Here is a 24981-nt window from a genome sequence, read left to right as displayed (position 1 = left end):
CTCCCAGCTCCAGTTAAATACCAGATTCGATGCAAGAGACACGAGTCTGAGAAATTGTACTGCATTTGCAATTACATGTGTTTTCTGCATTTCCACCGGGAGGTTCTTCCAATAAAATAAAATAAAACAAAAATAAGAAAAGCACCGAATCCTGGTCTGGTCATACAGGCATGTCTGCACAGAATGCCACTGACTGGATAGTTTCTCTTATGCCTAGAAAACGGGGTGCTGTGTAGGCCTAACTGCAATGTTTTATTTTTAATTAATTAAAAAATTGTATCTCCCCTTTCCATTAAATTTTGTGCTCTCAGTAGCTCACTCTCCCGCCCTCCCACCACAACTAAACAACTATTTTAAAACTTTTTTAAAAAAAAGATTAAGATGTACTTAAAAGTTCTCCGTCTTTCCCCCTGGATATTTCTTTGGAAGCAAACTGGCAAGAGTGGCATGTGTCCCAATTCAGACTCTGAAAAGTCTGCGTTGTCTCTCCTAGTTTTGACCCTGCTAAGTTGTTTTCCTCTACAGAGACCTCTTCGGGGAGTTTGTGTCTCAGATTCCAAGTCCGGTGGATTTGGAGGCCATGATACCTATTGGGCAAACGGCCCCAGCTCAGAATTAGTCCTATGCTTACTTACCTGGGAGTAAGTCCCATTGAACTCAGTGCGGTTCAGTCTCCGAGTAGGGCATGTACATGGTTGCAGAAGCAGCTAGTACTGGAGTCACAATGGTAGGCCAATCTTTGTAAAATGACTGTTGCTGATGTATAATCCTCTATACGTCTACTCAGAAATAAAGAAACAGGCATAAGGTTGGTGCCTTATGTTATTTTCACAACTGAAAATAAAAATATATATATAGGGTTAGTGCAGGGGTCAGCAACCTTTTTCAGCCGTGGGCCGGTCCACCGTCTCTCAGACCATGTGATGGGCCGGACTATATTTTGATTTTTTTTTTTTAAATGAACGAATTCCTATGCCCCACAAATAACCCAGACATGCATTTTAAATAAAACAACACATTCTACTCAGGTAAAAACATGCTGATTTCAGGACCGTCCGTGGGCCAGATTTAGAAGGCGATTGGGCCACATCTGGCCCATGGGCCTTAGGTTGCCTACCCCTGGGTTAGTGTAAGGAGGGGAAAAAACAGTGTTTGGCCTGGCCAGTATCTTGAAGCCAGCCTGCTTGAGAATTCCACGTACAGGCATACCTCGGAGTATTGTATGCTCCGCCACATGGGATTGTATGGACCACCACAATAAAGCAAATATCACAATAAAGTGAGTCACACAATTTTTTGTTTTTTTGTTTCCCAGTGAAAAGTTATGCTAAAACTATACTGTAGTCTATTAGGCCAGCCCCCCTGGCTGCAGGGGTGAGAGGGGGGAAACCCGGATCCATCCCTAGCCATCTCCACTCCCCTTCCTCCACTTGGAAGTGTCCTGAGTGCCTGCAGTTGCACCTGCATCCTCATAAGGAGGCACAATAAAGTGAGGTATGCCTGTACAGTTGTACAGTGGTACCTCTACTTACGAATTTAATGCGTTCCGAATGCACATTTGTAAGTCGAAAAAAATTGTAAGTCGAATCCCTTAGGAATGCATTGGGAGAAAAAATTCTTAAGTCGAAGCAACCCTATCTAAAAATTCGTAAGTAGAAAAAATCTAAACTGCATCCAAGATGGCGGACGGAGCTCCATTCGTAAGTAGAAACATTCGTAAGTAGAGTTATTCGTAAATAGAGGTACCACTGTACAATGGTTTATGAACACAATTGGTTCTGGAAGTCTGTTCATAAACTGAAGCGTTCATAAACTGAAACAAACTTTCCCATTGAAAGTAATGGAAAGTGGATTAATCCGTTCCAGACGGGTCCGCGGAGTACTCAACCTGAAGCGTACTTAACCCGAAGCATGGGTGTAATTGGTTCTGGAAGTCTGTTCATAAACTGAAGCGTTCATAAACTGAAGCAAACTTTCCCATTGAAAGGAATGGGAAGTGAATTAATCCGTTCCAGATGGGTCCGCGGCGTTCGTAAACCGAAAATTCGTAAACCGAGGTGTTCATAAACCGAGATTCCACTGTACCTTGGATCCTGAACGCCTTGGTATTTGGACATTTTGGCTCCTGAATGCTGCAAACCTAGAAGTGATTGCGAACTTTCTTTTGGAACCGGAAATGTCTGACGGGGCTTCCATGGCTTCTGATTGGCTGCAGTAGCTTCCCGCAGCCAATCAGAAGCCGCACTTTGGTTTCCGAACGTTTTGGAAGTCGAACAGACTTCCGGAACGGATTCCGTTTGACTTCCAAGGTAAGACTGTTTATCACCCTTAGTGCGGAGGGCCATATGTTCCAAATGCAACAAACGAATGGATACACTTGTAATTTGGAATGTGCCAAACAACGAAATTGCTCTGTTTCAAGTAGCAGTGCTGCTGATCCGAAAACAAGGGATCGTGTTGGAGTGACTTGGCCTGAAGGCATATTTATAAAACAAACAAGAGCACAAGACACACTACATACATTCAAGGTGAAACCAGTTCTGCCCACAGTTTATTTAAAGACAAAGAAAGATTAGAGAGCAACGGGAAGGGAAGTCCTATCAGGGAAAGCCCAGGTGAGAATTTGTATCTGAAGGAGGTTCTTGAACATGATAACAGAAGAAGAGAGTTGGATGACCAGAGGAAGGAAATTCTGGTGCTAGGCAGCTGCAGCGGAAAAGCAATGTGCAGGAACAGGAAAGGTAATTTTAGATTTGTTTACTTAAAATATATGCCTATCCCCAAATTAGCTCAAAGCAGTGCATAAAAATAAAGTAATGCAATTTTAAGATTGCAAAATCCCACAAATGGAACATAAAAAATAGCATCCGCTGCTCAAAGTAAAAGAGAAGGAGGACTCAGGCAACTAAATACTAAGTGAGAAAAGAGGATCTTAGAGCTCTTCAGAAATCCTCATAAGAAGGGTAGTTTCTTAACCTCATCAGGTGATTCTGAATCTTTGGAGCCTTCACCAAAAAGGCCCTGCTCCCAATTGTCATCATCTCAACCAGGCTGTAGATTTAGGGCAGTGAAGCCTGCTTGATAGGACTGCCTAGGCAAGCTCTTTTAGGGATAAGAGTCCCAGGCTACGAAGGTCCCAGACCACAAATGGCTTTAAAGGTTAAAAGCACAGAACGAAGGTTTTGAGGAGGAACATGCGTTTTGGTCATCTCTCGAAAGGTCAAGTGGCCAAGCAAGCAACATTTCAGGGGTTTTATTCTGAGTCGTACACTGGGGGAATCCAAAGTAACTAGAACTACTGGTCCAAGGAATCTTCATATTTGCTGATAATCTGAACCTATACATTTGAAACTAAGGAGTATATCTCTCATCCAATAATCTAGAATAAAGAAGCTTGCATGTACTGAATGCAGCAATGGGCTGTATAGTCTTCCAGGGGACAAGATAGATTAATTTTCTCTGTAGACAACCTAATGGCTTCATCCTGCAAAACCTCAGCAATCTGCCTTTTGTCCCTTGACATTAAACTCAGGTAAGGTGACTTGCATTTCTGTAAAAACCATCCCATGCTGCAAAAGTCAGGTAGTTTGGTATTATTCTTTTTTTAAAGCCAACACTGAAGAAGACTAGCTATCCTATCAACAACCTCTGGTTTTCTCCCTTCTTAATCCACAGGAATAAAATGCGCAAAATGTCTATTTTTGCCTTGCATAGTTCCGGTTTGCTGGAGGGTGGTTGGGGGGGGGGGAAACGGGAACAATCTTCCCTTTTGTACTTATTTCCTATCCTTCTATCATGAGCAGAAATCAAAACTGCTTTCAGCCATGACCCTGATGGGATATCCCACATGACAAATCAGGGAGAGTTTTGGAAGTTTCGCAGCTGATCTGTTCCTATGCAGCTCTCACTGCTAAAACTGCACAGAAATCATAAATAAGAGGATTAGAGAAGAGAAGGTGTCTGTGCTCACTGGGAAGTACAATAACCATAATGAATCCAGCGGAGATTCCCGTGAAAAGCTGAGGAATGACCTGAATAGGTGGCAACATCTAAATCCAAAGGGTATTAAGCATAGTAGCCGGGAGGCTGAATGCTGCAGTAGTCGACTTGAGAAATAATAAAATTGTGTATTGAAAAGTTGGGAGTCTCTCTAAATAGAAAAGAGCAAATTCCTTGCTATATTGATTAGTTGAAAGTGGAAGGACTTCGCAACCAGATGGGACATATTGGGGGGGAAGAAGAAGTAAACAGTTTCTCAATATTTTGATCTTGAGAACAAAACAAAAACAAAAAACCCACAAACAAGTTAAAGTGATTCTGTTGAGAGAGGCTGAGGAACATGAAAACTCAGAATATTGGTTTTGGCAGAGTTTTCAAGGGAATTAGGCATACAATAGAAAGTTGGGTAAGTGAAGAGAGAGAAAGGTAAGAAATAGTAGTATTGTAAATCCTTAGCGCAAATGTGATATTGGAAGAAAATTAGTGGATAGCAAAAGCGAGAACATAAATAATATTTCATAGTGAAGGATGAGCCAGTCACTATAAGGTTAATTCTTTTCTTTTTCTTTTTACACTGAAATTCCATTCTCTTTGGAAATATCTATGCAGCTTACCTGGTGGTATTCAAGTCCACATTTGAAATCTGCTTAGCTTAAGAGCATCATACGCCCTCATACATTGAGCTGACTGGTGCAGCTGGTTTTGCCTACATTATTCCAGTCTTGAAAGAGGTTCGCCCTACCTGTTTGCTTTCAGGGTGCTGTTTGGTACTTACTTTCAAAGCCCTAGATGGCTTGTGACCCAGCTTTGTTGGTTAAGGAGTTATCTGTCAGTTTCATCTGGTGCTTTTATTCTGGTTGTGTTTTATTGTATTGTTCATTTTTTTCATGTTTGTACAACTGCTCAGAAATCTAGTACGATGAAGTGTGGTATGTAACCGTTTTAAACAAACGAATGACGATGTGCCGGAGGCTACATGGGAATAAAGACAGAGAATTCAGATGATTAAAGTTGCAAAACAAGTTCCATTATGGTGTTGTAACAAAATTATGTCAAATATACACCTTTCTCACGTCAAGCCATGTTTAAATGTTTAAAGTCTAAGAGCTTTTTGCGAGGGAAGCTGATGTGAGAAGCATTTGTGTTCTGTTAACAACTGAATTATACAATGGAAAGTGCATGGCGACCGGGTGGTTTTTTGGGGGGTGGGGTGGAGAGAATGTTCTTTTGGAGAAATAACAGCTGGTTTTGTGAACACAGAAAACTGACGAGTAAAGAAAACCTGCCTTGTAAAATTCAAGGGCTCGGACAGGAGGAAGTCAGTAATGAGGAGAGGATGTTAAGAAGGGAGAAAAAGCATCACCTGCTTTATCCATACATGTTGAGGGAATTCAAAAGTTTGGACTCCAGATGTTGAGCAAAACCCCAATTTGCAGGAGTTTCCTGTCAGTTTCCACTAGTAACGTTAATTTACAGCCACACGAGAGAGCACTTTGGTCCGTCGCCAGTTCTATCTTTGCATAACTGCAAATGGAAGGGAAGCTCTTGCAATCAAGCAATCCCTTCCAGACGAAGATTTTAGATTAGGAGATATCATCTGCCTGGTAGGATTAGTCAGCTCACACTGGCGGGAGCTGAAATGCAAAATTCTCCCTGCATCCAGCTAGTTTCCCATAAAATGGGGTTGAGTTAGGGCTCCATATTAAAGGAGATGGGTGGCAAGGGATGGGACCAGTTTTAAGCAAGTGGCTTTCATATTGGGGAGAAATGGTGGCACGGCGACAAGAACATATAGTTTGCATGCAGGTTCGATCCCTGGGATCTCCTTTAAAGGCTCAGCAGGCAAGACTGGTTGATAGATGGACTACTTCTGGGTCTGTAACCCGAAGCGTTTGTAACCCGAAGCGTTTGTAATCCGAGGTATCACTGTATAGAACAATGAAGGTGGCAGATGGGCCTCTGTGGGGAGAGAATTCCACAGCTTAAGGGCTGCCCACAGAGAATGTCCTGCCCTGGGTTGCCAGCCCCCAAACTGTGCCCAAGAACTTTTTACAACATGGCAAGGTTTTCAAGGTGGCCATGCAGGGCTCCCTCCAACAGCCAAGTTGACATGGGAAAGGCTCCCTCAGCATTTGAAAACCACTTTTCTGTGCTATTTATTCAGAGCAGATCCTGGTGACCAAAGGTTAAAGTAATTGTGGGAATGCCACAAAAAATTGCTTCCCCATGTAAGAGCTTTTACTGGGTTTTTTTTTATTACAAAAACCAACAACTTTTTTTTACACTAGCCTGATATTTTACACCAGCCTGATATTTTGTGAGAGGGCAGGTATATAAATACTTTTATACATGAACAAATAGTCCTTGACATTGGGCCTTGCGCCAGGGCCCACTTGTGCTGATGCCTCATCTGGGTCCTTGCTGGAACATACAGTATGTTTCAGAGGAACACTACAATGAGTGCTCCAATATATTGTGGGAACTTAAGATGGTGGCTTGCACGGTAGCTACTAGGCAAGTTTGTGTGTAGTGGGGTGGTGGTGTCCCATTGACAAAGGGTGTCCCTCAAAACTGCAGCCAGCCCTTACTGGTGTCTAGCGATATTTAGTGTGTGAAACTTTGCCATCACATAGTGAGTCTTCTTCATGTCTTGGCTGTACATTCCTAGTGACCTTTGGGGGTCATGAAAAAACTGTGTTAATTAGCCTTAAAAGGAGATCTTGGATTTACGGTATCCTGGATATTCTAGCAAAGGAGATGGTTATCTGCCACTGTAACTCCCATAGAAAACTCTCCTCCTCCTACGCTTGTAATGTCCCAATGTGCTATTTTTTTGCTCAGCCTGATTGCATCGCATGGGTAGCTGCTGCAGTTATATTTAAGGATGTTGCTGGCCAGCAGCCAGTGGGTGCTTTCACACAGCAGCTTGTTGTGGACTTTGTGCTGCTTATGTGCAGAACTCTTTCAGTGTGTCCACACGAGATCATCAAAATGCCCGCCTGCACTTTGTTTAATCTGGATTTTCTCTTACCATGCAAAATCTGATAAGTAAGCCTAACCAGTTGTACATTTGCAGTCACTCCTGGTATGGAATCTCTTGAGGACATTTTAGGGTTGTTTATGGAGGGGGGCATTTGTCATCCATGTGGTGATGTTTCAATGGGTGGCCTGTATGCTCCTCACGTGAGATTTGTGCAAGGCCTGTAATCATTTGGGCTGCTTAGTGCTCTGAGTCATATGTGTGTGAATCATTCTTTCTCAGTCTTCTTTCCCAGCTTTCTCCAGCTGATACTCAACTTCAGCTAAGGCACCCAGGGATCGAGGGGGGTGGATCAAATTAGGCTTGTGCCTCTTCTTGCTGTTTTTCCAAGCTTCCACAGGAGTAGTGATGGATAAATCTGTCCATTTTGGTTCTCAAAGTTTCCCATTTTTTCCAGGATTAAGTTCAGTTCTCCACATTTTTTTTCAGCTACTTGATTCTGGTGAACTCCTCATTGAAAATTCATCAGCATTTGAAGTGCAAATTTCTCCTAATAAACACATTTTTTTGTATGCAGCTTTAACTAATGTGCACTTCTTTTGCAAGCAATTTTCCCCAGTACATGTTATTTTCATTTAACATATGCTCTTTTATGCACACTTAAACCTAATATACGTACTTTTGCACATCGTCTTTGATTGGAGATGTGCAGAATTCAAAGGAAAGCTGTGTTTCGGTTTGCATATTGGTTTGAGAAGTGTGAGTTGGGTAGTTTCTGATTAAAATGCAAACAAACAAAAAAATCAAATCTCTTTTCCATCCCTACCCAAGAGTCCCCTGCAAAGCCCTGCTGCCCACAATCAAGTGAGAGGTAGCACCTCTGGTCCCCATCCTGCACTCCACCTTTGGTCCCCATCCTGCACTCAGCTCTCACCTATGGCTCCTAGAAGTTGTCAGTATATGACAGTGGCCACACCCCAGCTTTGACTGGCTGGCTAAACCAGGTGAGGGTCGCATATGGCTCTCAAACCCTCAGTGAGTTAGGGATTTGCCCTGCATATGAAGACAACCTCTGGGGGATCGAGTGATTGAGACCAGTAGTGGGTCCAATGGTCAAGAAGGCAGTTTCTGCAGGTGCTTAGAGGGGAGTGAGGGGCAGATGGGGCTCATCAACCTGGGAAGGTAGCCCATCTAGTAGGAGGAAGAGGCCAAGACCTCTATACACACTGCCCAGGCTTGCACCCTAGGGAGATCACTTTGGTGCTGTTATTGCAGTAGTTTGATTTCACCCCCGGAGTGGCACTCCATTGTATCTTGAGACTGTATAAGGAAATAAGAAAACTGACCAAAGCAGAGTGCAATATTAGTAATGCAATATATTTTCCACAGGTTCAAAAAAAAATATCTGATGATATTGCCAAGTGGAAATGGATGTTTTGGCCTCGCTTTAATTATTAGGCCACGGTCTATGGAAACAGCACGTTAATTTTCCAGTACTCGGAATCAAACCAAAAGCCGACATCTCACAGTGTGCTTTATTTTATTTCTCTCTCACACAAAATTAGCTGAAGACATGGAACGTTTAACGGCAGCATGATTTACGTCGACTTTAAAATAAAACGATGTGATTATTTTAATAAATGGTAATATACAGGCAAACAATTTTTTTTAAAAAAACAAAACCATTACATACAACATCCAAAACATGGAAATAAACTAGACCTGTGTATTACAGCAATGCTGGTGCTAATTAAAATCGAAACAGAAGAAAAATACGAGCACGGTCCACTTGCATGGCTAATTTGCACAGCTAACCTGCTTGCAGTGCAGTGGAAAAATGAGAAGTAGCAACTGTGCAAGAGGCTCCAATTTCATCATCAAGCCTTCCTCTCTGCTCAGTGCAAGTTACTTGTGCTTGCAAGTAAATGTTTGCAAGGTGCATAGAGGGATGGCTGGGTGGGGAGATGAGAGAAACATACATAATGTCCCATGATTGCTGCCTGCATGTGTGTGGATAGATGGAGAGGGAGGGAGGTGGTAGCAGGAGCCCTGCTTGGAAGAAGAAGAAGAGTTTGGATTTGATATCCCGCTTTATCACCACCCTAAGGAGTCGCAAAGCGGCTAACATTCTCCTTTCCCTTCCACCCCCACAACAGACACCCTGTGAGGTGGGTGGGGCTGAGAGACTTCAGAGAAGTGGGACTAGCCCAAGGTCACCCAGCAGCTGCATATGGACGAGCGGAGACGCGAACCCGGTTCCCCAGATTACGAGTCTACTGCTCTTAACCACTACACCACACTGGCTTGGAACATCTGTGTATCACTGTTGCGGCAGCCCTTATGAGTGGACCGTGCCCTTCCTTGATGGTTTAACTGAGGGAAAAGTACGTAGACACCTTTGCAGGATTAAGGGAGTGTTCCAGCGTGGCTGGAAGTTGTGTATGGATGAAGCTGCATTAACTTTAAGCATTTAAAAAACAAACAACCCCTTCCCCCTGCTAATTAAATTAACTCATCTTTTGTTTTCTCTCAGTCCAGTTAGAAAAGAAAATGTTGCTGCTTTCAGAAATGTTTCAGCCTTCCTACTGATGCAAACCCTGGTGGTTCTCTTTGTGGAATGAAGCCCTCTTGCGTCACCCACTGCCTCTGAACATGGAAGGTCTGTTTAACTTCTCCTGCTAGAACCCAAGCCATGTAGCACCACTGCATGCTGCTTCCATTTTGCTGCTGTTGTTGTTTAGCACTGGAAAGTAGTTAGTGGCTCATCATACCGCAATGCTCCGGGGTCAAATGGAACCTATTGAAAAGGGGCTTACATAAACCACAGCTGCATAGCCATTCGATATCTGCAGAAACAAATTCCCAGTGCCACGTCAGCAAACACTTCTGAGCTACACCGGAGGTCCAGGGTCAAGCTGTTTCTTCTTCTGCATAACGGCTCTGGCCTCGTGATCAGGAGGAGGACAGTGGTGCTCAGGGAAGGGGTGGTGGTGGTTAACTCTCCCCACCTGCCGTGTTCCCAATGGAAATCACTCCTCAAAATCTGCTAGTAGAGTTGGCAGGGAAGCTTCCATACATTGGCACTTAGTGGAAGCTTTCCTCCTGGGGAAAGCAGCTGTAGATAGGGGTGGGACAAGGCTGTCAGCTCTGATTTCCGTTTCTTCCTTTTCCAACCTTAAGTTCAGTATGTCACATTGATACATCTGAGATACTTTTAAAAGTCCTCGCAAATATTCACCAGCATTTTAGGGCACACTCCTCCTAATGTACATGTTTGTTTGCTTTCCCCTAACATTCTACATTTTGGTTGGAGACGTGTGAATTCTGAAGGATAGCTTGCGTTCCAGTTCCCGTATTGTTTGGGGAAGTGCAAATTAAAATGGAAAAAAGCAAAGGGGAGTTTCTCTCTCATCCTTAGCTGTGGGTTAGCTATTTTCATCAGAACCATGGAGGGGCAGGGAATGGTTCACTTTCCTCCCCATCCCAGTATCAATCAAAAATACCTATGTTAAATACATTCCAACAGTTAAGATCATTTATAGTTTGGTCCTTAGTAGCCTATATGGGGTGAAACAAAAACCTCCAAAAACAAAGTTGAAACCCAATGCACTCCGACCCACTTGTCGTTGAGAGCCGCTCTGCCATCTTTAGATGCTGGCTTTATTACACCTGAAACTGATGCAGAAGGGAAGAGGGGTGCCTGTGTATTTTGCTTGCAGCTCAGTGTTAATACTGGAGCAGCACAGCTTTGGAATATGAGCACGCGAAACCTAACCAAATTTGGGGGTGGGGTGCAGTCACTGAGGATTCCAGTGTGTGTGTGTGTGTGTGTGTGTGTGTGTGTGTGTGTGTGTATTTGGGCAGGATAGTTTGGTCCATCTCCCATAGCTCTTTTTTTCTTGGGGGATCTTCAATGCTTCCTAGGAAGCCTGCACACAATGTATTTGGCCATGGAGGACTGTTCTGGAGGCATTTTCTTACTTCTTCCCATTCACAGATACCGCAAAAGCTTCACTGTTAACTACCTCCCATCAGTTTCACATGGTAGGAGGACCTGTGGCACGGTTAGAGCATGGTGCTGATAACGCCAAGGTTGCAGGTTTGATCCCAGTATGGGACAGATGCATATTCCTGCAATTCTATGATTCCTTCTATGTGCAGTTATTTTCTCAGCACTCTCATTTTTTTAGAACTGGCCCCTCAGAACTGGGTTATTATGCACAAGGTTAATGAGAGCCAGCTTGGTTGAGTGTATAAGTATAAATGAGCACACAAGCAAGAGACTCCTGTGGAAACGTCAGTTCTGCTGTGGAATTATGGCATGGCCTAGGGGGAGTCACTTGAGTCTTGGTTCCTTGTGCAAGGGCAAAGTGCTACTGATTTGATGTTTTGCAGGGCTTCCCCACCCCTAAACCAAAACAATGTACCAGGTGAAACCAGGAAAGGCTGCCAGTCACAGTGAAAAAGCTCAGGGAAAGGGCAGTTTCAGGCTTTTATATACATTCAACCTTTCTAAATATGTTTAACATGACTATTAGCAGTATCAACTGTCCTTATAGCTAGTGCAGCCACAACACTGTACAATTCTGCAGCAAAGATGGGAAGAGGGAACACCGATGATCACCTGCATAAAATATAGACTACCAACAGCACACCTGACCTTCTCTGGCAAACACCTATTACGATATTGAGAAGCCCAGCGGACAGAGACACAATAAAACATCAATTGTCAGCATCTACCTAAATGCCTGTAACGTGACTACTTCAAATTACACCTAAAGCAGCTTTGAAAAGTCTCGGAACTGGGTGATGCCACAAAATAAAACTTTGTTCAAAGAATCATGGTTGAATAGCAGCACAGACATATAGTTCATTCTCATTACCATTTCATTTTGACAATTGTAAACCTTCAGCTAAAAAGGAAAAAAAAAAGACCCAATTCTTTGTTGCTGGTAATGTTTGAGGCCCGTAACCCACTATTTATGATGAGGAGTTTGCAGTTACCATTTGAAGCGTGCTAAATAGAGAGCTTGAACCTAGCTCCATGTTGCATTGCTTAGGGTCAGGCTGCCCAGCCTATTTGCTGGCTCAGAACAACGAAAGCTGCTGCCGTCTTGACCCATGCATAATGGTTGCCTTGCACAAGTTGGGAAGTATGGCACCAGATTCTCTGCCTGCCAAGCATGTTGCAACAGTTCAAGGGCAAGGGCGATCGGGAGAAAGTACAGATCTTGGACACAGGATGCCCTTTCTTCTCCCATGTCGTACTGCAACACGTCTCAGCAGGTTTAGGATATGGTGCAGTACTGGTTGTTCCCATGCTGCTATTGTTCCTCATCACGCCCTTGCGACCCCTGGGCACCATTCTAGGGCAGTGTCTTCAGCCCTGGGTCCCCAGATGTTGCTGCCGAATGGTCAAGAATGATGAGAGTTTTGTAATACAACAGTATCTAGGGACCCGAGATTGAAGGATGCTGTCCTAGGGTATGTTTGCACCGAGAGTTGAACGAAAGGGCTACTTCAAACACATATGACCATTACTTATTGGCTGTGACGATATATGTGCATACTCGCCACTGATAGAAATTTCACATCACTTGATGCCAACCCAAACAGTACTTTACAACAGAGACAGGTTGCATATTGAACGTGAAAGCCTCATCTTATGCAGAGTTAGGCATGCTTAAACCACTAAACGCACCTATCCTAGCATAGAACCCCTGGGCTGTGAGAGTTGCTAAGTACTAAGCAACCAAGTGAGGAAAGATCAAGTGATATGTGAACCAGCCCTTGGTGAAGTTATTGGAATAGAATAGAATAGCATGCAACACTGATGAAAATCATTTAATACTGCAGCTTCAATGGCGCATGGAAAGCTACCGTATGTGTTATGCAACACATAGGTACCTCCTTTGTAGCGTAGTTACTTGGGTTCTCAGAAGGGTGTGGTTTGTTAAACAATTGATTCCTACCCCCATATGTTGTTGTGTTGTTGTTTTTTACTCTTCGGACAACGCAGTAAATTTTAGAAATGTTTAAAGCCGTTGAGTCCCCTAGGATGAAGGTGTGCCTAGCTTCCTCTGAACTGCTCCTTATAAATGCACAGTTTTGACATTCATTCATAAGCATTTCAGCTTTTGCAAAGCTAAGCATTTCAACTTGGTGAAGTTAACCCATGGTATCTAAGGTACATAAGTTTGAACAAATGCCTTTATACATTTATTTCTGCCGTGAAGCATAAAAGCTTAGTTTACTGTCGCACCTGAAATGACGGGTACAAGTGCCATAACTGCAGAGTAGCTACAGCAATGCTGAGATGCATTAACACACTGGGCACACTCCCCAAGGAACTTTTCTCGCACACGCTCCATTTAAATGACTGGGAGCTGGACAAGAGTGGCTCCTTGGTGGATTCTGCCCATCTTTTAAAAAGCAGCTTTGAAGACATAATATAAACTACAGCCTTAAGCAATGAAAATATTACATTCCCTAGATTTTTTTTTGCATATAATGCCACAAAATTAAGATATTTCACTCAGATCTGATAAGCTGTCTTCTTTCTTTCTTTCTTTCTTTCTTTCTTTCTTTCTTTCTTTCTTTCTTTCTTTCTTTCGCTTTATTTATTTATCTAGCTATGTCATCTTAAGTGTTAAAGCAACTGTACTTCAGTCCAGATATTTATTATTGGATGCATATTAATGTATAAAATCCATTTCTGTACAGTTTTATAAACAGGGGAGGTTTTTTTAAAGATGGAAATTTTTACAGGAGTCAGACATGTCCATCACATCTAATTTAGATTTTGTTCCTTTGGGGCATGTATTGTTTAAATAAAATAAAAATAAAATAAAAAGCCCTCGCATTAATATGGCCCGAAACTCATTGACTGGATCCAAAGAACTAATGGAGAGTTGGCTTTTTGTATATGCTGAGACTTTTCTGGCTCCCCACAGCAACATCACAAAACTGCTCATGAGGGCTGGTGGGGCATCACCCCTCCCCCGCCCCGTGCAGAATCCCAGGGCAGATCTACACTCGTGGTTTATAATGTTAAAAATGTGTTATTAAAATGTGCCACCAGAGGGTGCTGCAGAGCAGTGAACCACTGGCAATGGAAAACTGCACTGAACATTACGTAACGTTATATTTAGTAACGTTTAACAGATCTTTGTAGATCCAGCCCTATGCTGTAATAAGAGCTGATGCTAGAGGCAAAAACTGTCCTGAGCATGCAGGAAAGCATTTGATGTACTGTATGTATGGGTTTCTTTTGACCCCTTGGCCTCCCCCCCCTTAATGTATTACACTGATATCAACAACTGGCCATTACGGCAAAGCATCCAATCTAGAGTTGCCTTTGTTAAAGTGGTAGATATATTTGAATACATGACCAGAGGTGCTTCTAGGCGGGAGCTTAATTTGCTAAATGTTATTGAGCTATCACAAACATGTCATTACCAACAGGTTTTCCCCCCCTCTCCTATTGGACTTTCCTCAGAAGGGGTAAATCTCTCTCTCTCTCTCTCTCTCTCTCTCTCTCTCTCTCTCTCTCTCTCTCTATATATATATATATATATATAGATGGGAGTGAATACAGACATGTTTGCATGCATGTTTGAGAAGCACTGAACCCACTGTAAGGACCCTCTTGGAAGCACTGGGGAAGAGACCACCCTGCCAGTTCTTTTACTTTAGGGGTTGAGTCCACCTCAGGCAACCCAACCCCATTCAGCTGTAACTTGCTCTTAAGTACCTTCAGCAATGAAGATTCTGCAACACCAGCCTCATTAACAGCTTGCCTGGTCAGTGTAGGTGACCAGGAATTCCCTATAAGCAAGTCAGTGGCCTGGCAAAACAAGGACAGCTCACTCCATCAATGGTCTACTTGGGAGAAGGCTATTCATTTTACTAGCTTGCTGACTGGCTAGTATAGCATATGACCCTCCCTCTGCAGCCAGCATGGAAGAATGGGCTACTAGCCCCTTTGTAAGCTAATGCTTTTTTATTTTTTGGCAGGCTAGTAACTTCTGTTATTTACAAAGCTGCAGTACACCAAGAAGCCCTCAAGGGACCCACATCTTTGAGGAAGCCTACCTCCTTCACCACTGCCCATTCAATTTCCACACACCTGCCCCAGAAGGAGAAGGCCAAGGGAAGCGAATGGTGCTTCTTTTTCTTCTGTTTGCACACTTGTGAGGACAGGTGAGCTCGCAGCAATAGCTAAGTATAGGGCCCGGGGGCTCTGGTGATCAGCAGTGGGTCATGGCAGGCTCTCAGCGATGCTCAACCACGATGGCAGCCGTGCTTCTAGCGATCTATCTCATGCTACGTGTTTAGGATTTTTTAAAAAATAAAATAAGGTACTCTCAGAAAAGTGGTCTTATTAAGTACTCTGCTTTCATCTTATTGAAAAGGATTAAAAACAAGGATTCCCCTCTCCCTCCCCTCTTCCTCCCCAGGTTTCCGTACAAAAGGCAATAGGCACCTTAGGGAACTGGATGATGTCTGTGAGCCTATGCAGATGGAGGCAATGGATGCATTCCTGATCCTTTTGAAGACGGCCTTAAAGAAATAACCAGGGCGCAATACTATTGAGGGGAATAAAGCTCCACTTAAGAGAAAAATAAAATGGAAAGAACTTAATTTGGGTGTGGTGTGTGTCTGTTTTGATAAAAAATGGCAGATCCGAGCTAATCTCTGTCACCTGATTTCAATTCTTGGGCCTCTCTTGGCTTCGAGATGCATTATTCAGCAACCAAAGTGAATTGCTTTTAAGACCACCACCCCAGCCCAGCCCAGCAAAGAAGAAATCAGAGAGTAAAAGCAGGATCAGCTGTGGGTAGACTCTTAGCTCCAGTGGGGATGCGAGCCAGAACATCCAGGCTCCAGGTCCTGCAAGGCAGGTGCAGGCACTTACGGTTTCCTGATGGCTGCGTGGTAAAAGTGAGGATTGAAGAATACACTCTATAAACAGAATATTTGTTCTGCAGTTCCGAAGTTATTTCAAATCGTTTCAAATCGTTGCTTTGAGGAGGCACAAACGGTATCCTCCCAACGATGACCTACGGTGGTGTCGAGTGGCACAAAACAGTACATATATCGGGATGCTTCACAAGTTGGGATGAAATCGTATTCCCAGATGTCAGCTTTGCGCCTGAGCTGATGAGCTACATGGGCTATATTACTGGCCTGAACCTCGCGTTGTTTCTTGCTCTGGATAGGTACCATGTCGAATTGCTATATCCCAAAGGCGTTACTGGCTTGAAATTGCTCCTATCTCATCCATGCTGCGATTTAGCTTCCTCCTTCAGTGGGCAGAGCGAAAAACTGCAAATTTACACCTCTGCAAGTAGCCCATTTACTGTCTTTCCTGCGGATGAAACACCTCGGTCTCTTGTGCCCTATAGTCCAATGTGATAAAAAATAGTCTTGTCCAGCGGCATTTTGCAAGAAAGCTGAAGATCTTTGGAGTGTCCTTGAACTTCCGTTGTAAAGATGCACATGGGTATAACTTGCAGAATTTCAGGAAAATAGCAGGTTAAATGTAAAATATCTTTAATAAATAATTCGTCTCCTGCATTGTAAAAAATAAATGAATATTCCCTTTGGCAGTAATAGCTGATTTAATATTTAGACAGAAAGATACTTGGCTCATAAAATAATAGCATTATGCTACAGGAAAAACAAAAGCAAAAAAAGCTCTCATGCTTTCTGATCCTCTCTTTTCAATTAAAAAAAAGACTTTTTCATCAGTTCGCCACAAGTTGGTTGAAGTCACTTATGCCCCAGATAAGCTCCAAGGGTGATGCAGGCGCCCACAACAGCCAGACTCAAGATTGTCTTCAGAGGCAGCCATGAGAAATCGAACAAAGGCCTCATGTTGTTGCTGTAGAGCTCCACAAAAGCATCCTAAAGTAAAAGAGAGAGAGGGCAGGATTATTTGTTTATTATTAATAGTCATAACATGACTTTTCACCCTGTAATCCCAGGGTGTGTTACCTGCTGGCACAACAGAGCAAGTTAAGTAATGGGCTATGTACAGTGGTACCTCGGTTTACAAACACAATTGGTTCCGGAAGTCTGTACTTAACCTGAAGCGAACTTTCCCATTGAAAGCAAATGGAAAGTGGATTAATCTGTTCCAGACGGGTCCATGGAGTACTCAACCTGAAGTGTACTTAACCCGAGGTATGAGCATAATTGGTTCCGGAAGTCCGTACTTAACCTGAAGCGTACTTAACCTGAAGTGAACTTTCCCATTGAAAGTAATGGAAGGTGGATTAATCCGTTCCAGACAGGTCCACGGAGTACTTAAACTGAAAATACACAAACCGAGGTGTACTTAAACCGAGGTATGACTGTATACAGAAACGGCAAAGCTGACAACAAAATCAAGAGACAAAAATGATGAACTTTTTAAACAGAAGAGTTGGAGGCCTTTGGTGAAGTATTTGGAAAAGTGGAATCGCAGGCAGGATCCGGGATATGAGCAGCGGAAGCAAGATGACAAAATGATTGCATTAGAGCAGGCATCCCCAAACTGCGGCCCTCCAGATGTTTTTGCCTACAACTCCCATGATCCCTAGCTAACAGGACCAGTGGTCAGGGATGATGGGAATTGTAGTCCAAAACATCTGGAGGGCCGAAGTCTGGGGATGCCTGCATTAGAGGCATTTTTAGTAATAAATAAGAGCTTGAGATACAATGCAGTAGCAAAAGGTTCAAATAAAAATGCTTCAGAGGTTTGGGTGGTTATTCAATATATGAAACAAAGATGTGTGATATATATATATATATATATATATATATATATATATATATATATATCAGCATATTGCAGGAAACTTCAATGAAAGCAGTAACTTAAAAAGCAATTGGAAATAACACCAGCTCTACAGAAGGAGAAGCATTCTGTTGAACTCCATTCTACAACCCCACCTTGCCCAAAGATCAGAAGGCCAGAATTCTAGAACAGAAAATGGTGCAAGCATCCACAACAAACCAAGGGATTCTTTGACATCAGCTGAACTATAAAACCAAACCTGTCATGAGGTGGACTGTTGCCTTGCCTCGGGATTGACTTTGATGTGAACCAACAAACTGAAGTTCAATCCAGGTAAGACTGAGGTACTTTTAGTGAGTGGTTCCTTAGACCAGATGGCTGGATGGGATGTTGCCTGCTCTTGACGGGGTTACACTTGCTCTGAAGGAGTCAGTGGGCAGCTTGGAGCTACTCCTGGATCCATCGCTGTGCCTTGAGGCTCAGGCAGCCTTGGTGATGCAGGGTGCCTTCAGCCCAGATGTTCCCCTACCTGGACAGGGATAGCCTAACTTCTGTTGTCTATGTTCTGGTAACCTCTAGGTTGCATTACTGCAACGTATTACACTGATCCTGGACTGACTGCACTGGCTGCCAATTAGGTTCTGGGCCCAACGCAAAATGCTGGTATTGACCTATAAAGCCTTAGATGGCTCAGGACTGCAATACCTCAAGGACAACTTCTCCACATATGAACTGACCTGGACCCTCCAATAGTATTCATCTCAATACTTTATTCGACCAATAGTCAGAAACAAAAAAACATTTCTCAATACAAAGATAAACATATAAAACTGAAGGCATCAGAGGGATACATAAAAATATAAAAATATAAAACTGAAGGCATCAGAGGGATACATAAATGGGGTATGACCGCGCTACTAAACCTCCTACAGATAACCCACATCAAGACATTCGATTATATGTTTCTGACACTTGAGCGCCAGAAAGAGGAATTTAGCCACTGAGAAGGTTATTTTCCCAGTGGGCTTGTTGAGCAAATATGCTGCCTGCCGTTCTCTTGGTCGGGAACTAAACTGAGATAAATACGGGTCTATAAGATGTTGCCTTAAATCATTATAAAAGGGACAACTCAGTAGAATGTGTTCTGTGGATTCTACCTCACCCAAGGCACAATGGCACATTCTCTGACCGTATGGGACTCCTCCAAATCTTCCCCTCAAAACCGCCAAATCAAGGACAAACCCTCCAATAATCCTCTGAAGCCCTTCTTCATGTGCCTCCTCTACAAGATATCTGGAGGGCGACAACATGAAAATGGGCTTTTTCTGGGGTGGCTCCCCGCCTGCTCGTGGAATGCTTTTCCCAGGGCGGCTCGCGTGGCCCCTTCATTACTTATCTTTAGGTACCAGGTGAAAACGTTTCTCTAGAACCAGGACTTGGGCTGATTAAACCATCTATGCCCTTTTAAATGTGTTTGTGGGAGGTAGGTTTCGTTTTGTACTTTGTGATCTCGTTTTGTATTTGTTGTTGTGAACTGCCCTGTATACAAATTCAATAAATAAATTAACAGTATAAGTTGCAAATGAAGCATTTTGGTAGAATCTTTTCCCTCTTCCCAGTCTAGAACTCTGGGCACGTTGGACTTCTGCACACGCACAGGGGTCTATCGCTACAGTGCCTCCCAAAAATGATGGGTGCTACAAATTCAGCTTACCCTGCCAAGCTACTCCCACCAGCAAGTTAAGGATTAGGAGGTGCAGAGCTTGGTTGTGTCACAGGTACAAAGTTATAAACCAGGCATAGGCAAACTTGGCCCTCCAGATGTTTTGGGACTGCAACTCCCATCATCCCTAGCTAACAGGACCAGTGGTCAGGGATGGTGGGAATTGTAGTCCCAAAACATCTGGAGGGCTGAGTTTGCCTGTGCCTGTTATAAACAATGGTTGAAGCCAGACATCTGATTCTGGATACAGCAATTATTGACACATCTAACATCTGACACAAGATGGCGCATTAGGCTTCTTACATTATGCAACTCAAATCCTGTTCAGCTGAGACAAACAGGGAAATAGTGTTAACTTCCACAATTTATTTTCTACAAAAAGACAGACAAACAAACAAACAAACAAAACAGACTGGCTTATATCCTATTGTTTCTATTATTATCCTTTTAACATAAGCAAGTACGAACTGCCTTTAATACAAAATATAAAAGTTATTCGCCACAGTCCTACACGTGAGTCTGCAGAAGTCAGGGTTAGATATCCTCAACTGAAAGAAACTGCTTCAAGGCTGCCTTATTTTTCTTTTGGATTACAAAGAAAAATGAACTGGCATAAAAGTTTTAATCTTTTGTACAGTATTTGGAATTAGTTAAATTACATTATGTTCCAGTTAGTTAAGATGTATCATTAATAAAAACAATCAAAAGAAGAAAATGTCTAAAATAGAGGAAAAAGCTAACAACACGTTTCTATACTAGCCCTTCATTTTATCTGCTGTCAGGTTGCAACCCAGAGTGTTGCTGAGTTGTCTTTGCCTGCGCATGTACAGACAGTATCAACAAGGCAGTGGACAGGTCATGGTTCAAAAGGCAGCAACCAGACTCTTGTCATCTCCTTGGTCTCCTCACCTTATGTTGGGGGGAAATGGTTAAACATGTGCTTCTAGAGTTACAAGGAAATAGCCTTTTAAATGTACAGGGTCTTGTATACTCCACTGGTCCCTAGCTTTCTCCTGAAATGTTGGGCAGGAGGGGAGATGAGGGACAACTGGGCATGGGAGAACCATCTACAGTGTTGATGAGCAATGGCTACAAGATGGCTGAAGTCTGGGCCACAAAGGGACTTGCTTGGTTAGATGTGCGCAGGTGCTTCGCATCTCCTCATAAAGGTGTGTAAGGACTTCGCCTCATATATCTTAGCTGTTATTGGAGATAAGGAGCTCATTCACACATGTGTGTTATTGGAGCATACTTGACAGCTATGGTGTTGAGGTGACCTGCATATGATCAGGTTTCCACATCACCTCAGACACCGGCTGTCCAATGGAATCTTTCCTCGTATTGATGAGCAAGTCATCACTGGTTACTGGGAGGCTTCCTGGTTCAAGTCAAGATGTTGCCTTTGACCCACAAAACCCTAAACGCCTTGGGTCCTGCGTTATTTCCAATTCAAAGGGACCTATGGTCCTACTTTTTAGAGGCGAGCCTGGCCTCTACAAGGATCACAGGTATGGACCATTTCTTCCACAGACTTTTTATGGACCTTCCTCTCAACAAGCAGGGTGAAGGGTTCCTAGTCCAACATGCCTTTGGTTGCTTGTTCGTTCTTTCAGTTTATTGATTTGCGTTGTTGTTTTTTAATGCCAATTAAATTGTTCTATGATTTTTAACTGCGTTGGAGCTGCTTTGTGAAAAGCCCTATTCAAGTCCGGGAAATAAATACATAATCAGTGAAGTGTTGAGCAATCTAGTGACAAACAGGACATGGGTAAAACTGCCCCAAAGAAAGTCCTTTTCAGGATGAGACAACCAAAGAAACCACCACAATTTTGTGTGTGTGTGTGTAACGATAGCCTTAATATTTGGCTGCACTAATGCTGGACTGTAAGTCATGTACTTTCCTGCACTATTTAACTAATTGAGTCACACACACACCCCAAAAACCCAACACTTCTGAATAGGTAAAGGTAAAGGGACCCCTGACCATTAGGTCCAGTTGTGACCGACTCTGGGGCTGCGCGCTCATCTCGCATTATTGGCCGAGGGAGCCGGCGTATAGCTTCCAGGTCATGTGGCCACCATGACAAAGCCGCTTCTGGGAAACCAGAGCAGCACATGGAAACGCTGTTTACCTTCCCGCTGTAGCGGTTCCTATTTATCTACTTGCATTTTGACATGCTTTCGAACTGCTAGGTTGGCAGGAGCTGGGACCAAGCAACGGGAGCTCACCCCAAAAAACCCAACACTTCTGAATACTATACAGTATATCAGCACTATAATGTGGACTGCAAGCAAACCTTGCAGAACTCTGATATCATTGCTGCAGAGTTTTCCTCTTGATCTTTTTAGCCAATGCTTTGCTTTGGGAACAGAGTAGACAAGTTGGATTAAAAAGAGACAGCCAAATGGCAACTGAGATGCAATTCCAATAAGGTTATTTTTAAAAAAATAAAGACAGAGGAAATGCAAGTATTGGTGCTCATCTATGGATTTCTAAAGCTACGGAAGTCAACAAGATGAAGTCATTGCAAAATTAGATTGACTTGTTTTCTGATTTGTCAGTTTTGCCTCCCCCCCCCTTTAATCTCATAGGTAGTGGGTTGTCTGTGCTAAGCATGAAAGAGGGCAGACCGAGCGAGGGTGGGCTACAGTGACACTGAGACAATGTTAAAGCTCTGAGTTATGGTGACGGGTAAAGAAACATCAGCAGAAAATGCACAGCGGGAAATCACTGTTCTTGTTGAGACTATGACAACAATAACATCAACGCCTACCTTATGGCGACTACGCCATATATTCTAAGTAACTGTTTTATGGGTCCTTTCCTTTCCTCTTTGGTGCTTTCTCAAACATCCTGATTAGACTTATTTCCGAAGCTTGTTTGAACAGCCTGTCACTATTTGTTTAAGTCTGAAAACCTGATTTAAACAAACACCCGGACCCATTTTACGCACTAAACCAACAGGGAAGCGGGAGGTGGGCAGCTGAAAAAGACCCACTGATTTGCATAGGTGATGTCTCACAGAGTCTTTGGGAGGGCAGGGTTGAGGAGGGAAATGTTTGGGGGAACAGATCAACCAGCTACACACTTGGTGTCTCCCTCTTCTGTCCCATGGAAGGAGAGGAAATGAGCAGACACAAACCATTGCTGACTTCCTAGACTGATCCCATCAGAACATATGAAGATGCTTTATATCAAGTGAGGTCATTGGTCCATCTAACTTGGTACTGCTCTTTTCTGATTGGCATTGGTTCTTCAAGGCCTTAGGCAGAGAGAAGGTTGATGTTAGCCGCCTTGAGCCCGACTTCGGCCAGGGAGGGCAGAATATTATTATTATTATTATTATTATTATTATTATTATTATTATTATTATTATTATGTTTAGTTCCAGACTTGAGATCCTTTAATGGGAGATACCATGGGCCCAACCTTGGGTTTTCTACATACTGTACAAAGCTTTCAGCATTGCAGGAATTGACAAACCTGTCCGTTTCTGTTTCTCATTATTTCCAGTCTCAGATTCAGTTCTCCACCTTTCCACATCAGTTTGCAATTAAAAAACCAAACTCACGAAAATTCATCAGCAGATTTCTCCTAATTTTGGTATGCATTTTTTGCCCAATATACATACACATATTTGCAAAGCAATTTCTCCAAACATAATATAAGGATATGATAGGATAGAATTAATAATAAAAAATAATCCACCCTTCACCCTATAGTGCTAGGGAGAGTTACAATAGTTAAAACACAATGATAAAAACCATTCATTTATAGCTTGCAGTAGCAAAAATAAGGCAGGTCCTAAAATGTCATCAACCAGGGCAGTTCCAATTCCATCATCAGACCTGAAGCCAGACTGGAATGAATCCAAGTAATAACATACTTTTTGTATGTTATTTATACTAATGTGTGCATTTTTATGCACACTTTATCCCTGTACAGGTATATGCCTTTTCTTTTGCACGCACAATTCTTGGCTGGATAACTGCATTGCAAGATTTAAAGAAGTGTGAATTTTGAAGGGTGGCTGTGCAACAGTTTGCACACTGTTTTGAAAAGTGTGAATGGGTAAGTTTGCCTTTAAATGCAAACTGAGTCTAATTTCTCCCCCATCCCTTGAGCTGTGGTCCACCACAACTATTTATGCTGCTGGAGCTGAGGAATATCTGGCGCAAATGTTTTGGCTTGAGTGCAAGCACAAAGCCTAAAGGCCCATGAGAGAGATGTGCATTACAGTCCTATGCTGCCTACTCAAAAGTAAGCCCCACTGAGTTCAACGGAGCAGCTTCAGATGTAAAAGATTTGTAGCTCTCCAACAGCTAACGGCATATTTGTTTCCTAAGTTTGGCTTGGCAAGCCAGCAGGGGCTTCGCAAGGGAAGGGTTATGGAACAGCTGAACGATGGCTCTGGGAAAGCCAGGAGAAAAGGTTTCGAAACGGCATTGCCTCTGGCCACCTAATTCATATGTTTGACAAATGGAATGTTCTAAAAAGGACAAGGTGTACAACCAATGCAGATCTGAGTCATGGTTCTGAGAGACCCAGCCCTCTCCTCTGTCTCCCAGGAGCCCCCCACCCCACCAGCCTCTAGCTTAGTTTTACATTGGCATTACGGTTAAGGTCAATTAATGAGGTTCCCTCTTAACTATGGAAGGAGCCTCAAATCCTGGTTTCAGATCTTGGTTAAGGGAGCCTTGGTTAAGCCTGACAGGAGAAATCCGAGCCAAATGGAAGGCGTATGCAAACCCACAGCTCCCAACCTTTAATTATTTGAGATGCTGCTTTTTTGTAAGCTGCTGTTGGTTTTTGGATGGTAGCTTTTCAGACTGTATTTTACTGATGTACGGGTTTGCATCCCTGTTCTTAAATATATTTACTCGGAAGCACAGGCACAATTTGATGTGGTGCCTTCCTCACGCATCACCACCATTAAAAAACTCTTTTCTGTTGAAGCCCTCTTATGCTAAGCATCACATTTAAAGGGTGATGGAGCTACATCGGTACAGGTTTGGGGGAAGGGATGTTTTACACGGCAGGTGTCACATCTAAAATTAGTCCCTATCCTCAATTATTTCCACACAATTTAGTTTTACTTAAATGAGGTGTCAAAAAAGAGAGACGTGCATGTTCTCTGTAGGCAGTTCAAACCCTGGCATCTCTGTTTGAAAATAGGCAATAAGCTTGGAAGACCTATGCCGATTGGAACAGACAGCAGAGGCATAGCGTGAGGAGGGCTAATGGGGCAATTGCCTCGGGTGCAAAAGAAAATTGGTTAGGGGCACACCTCTGCAGCTGCCATCCTGCCCACCTGCCTCACTTGAGCAGCACACCAAGCAAGAGCTGGGAGAGGATGGTCCCTGGCATCCATTGGCTGCACAGTGCCCCCCACCAGCAGGGGAGGTGAGCAGACAGCGGGACTCACGGTGGTGCCCCAGCCCAAGGAGGCACACATGCATGTCCTGCCGCTGCTACATCTGGCAACAGCAGCAGTG

At 43.2% G+C, this 24981-nt stretch overlaps 1 protein-coding gene across 4 annotated transcripts in view; it reads right to left on the bottom strand.

Moving 5' to 3' along the window:
• Positions 1-354: 354 nt before the first annotated feature.
• Positions 355-24981, bottom strand: part of BCL2 (BCL2 apoptosis regulator) — a 147133-nt gene continuing 122506 nt past the window's right edge. Inside the window, exons 3-5 of one of the 4 annotated variants that reach the window (XR_009558063.1) lie at positions 7659-16888; positions 4775-4971; positions 359-834 (exon numbers count right to left, since the gene is read on the bottom strand). Coding sequence is in view for 1 of the 4 variants with exons in the window: in XM_035126345.2 (XP_034982236.1) it covers positions 16754-16888 (135 nt within the window). In the remaining 3 variants the exon portion in view is untranslated. Of the gene's footprint in view, positions 835-1556; positions 16889-24981 lie in introns of those variants that run through there. The other 3 variants (XR_009558061.1, XR_009558062.1, XM_035126345.2) reach the window with 3 other exon arrangements.

This window comes from Zootoca vivipara, chromosome 8 (genome assembly GCF_963506605.1).
Source record: "Zootoca vivipara chromosome 8, rZooViv1.1, whole genome shotgun sequence".
Taxonomy (NCBI): Eukaryota; Metazoa; Chordata; class Lepidosauria; order Squamata; family Lacertidae; genus Zootoca; species Zootoca vivipara.
This window is presented reverse-complemented; position numbering and strand designations above follow the sequence as displayed.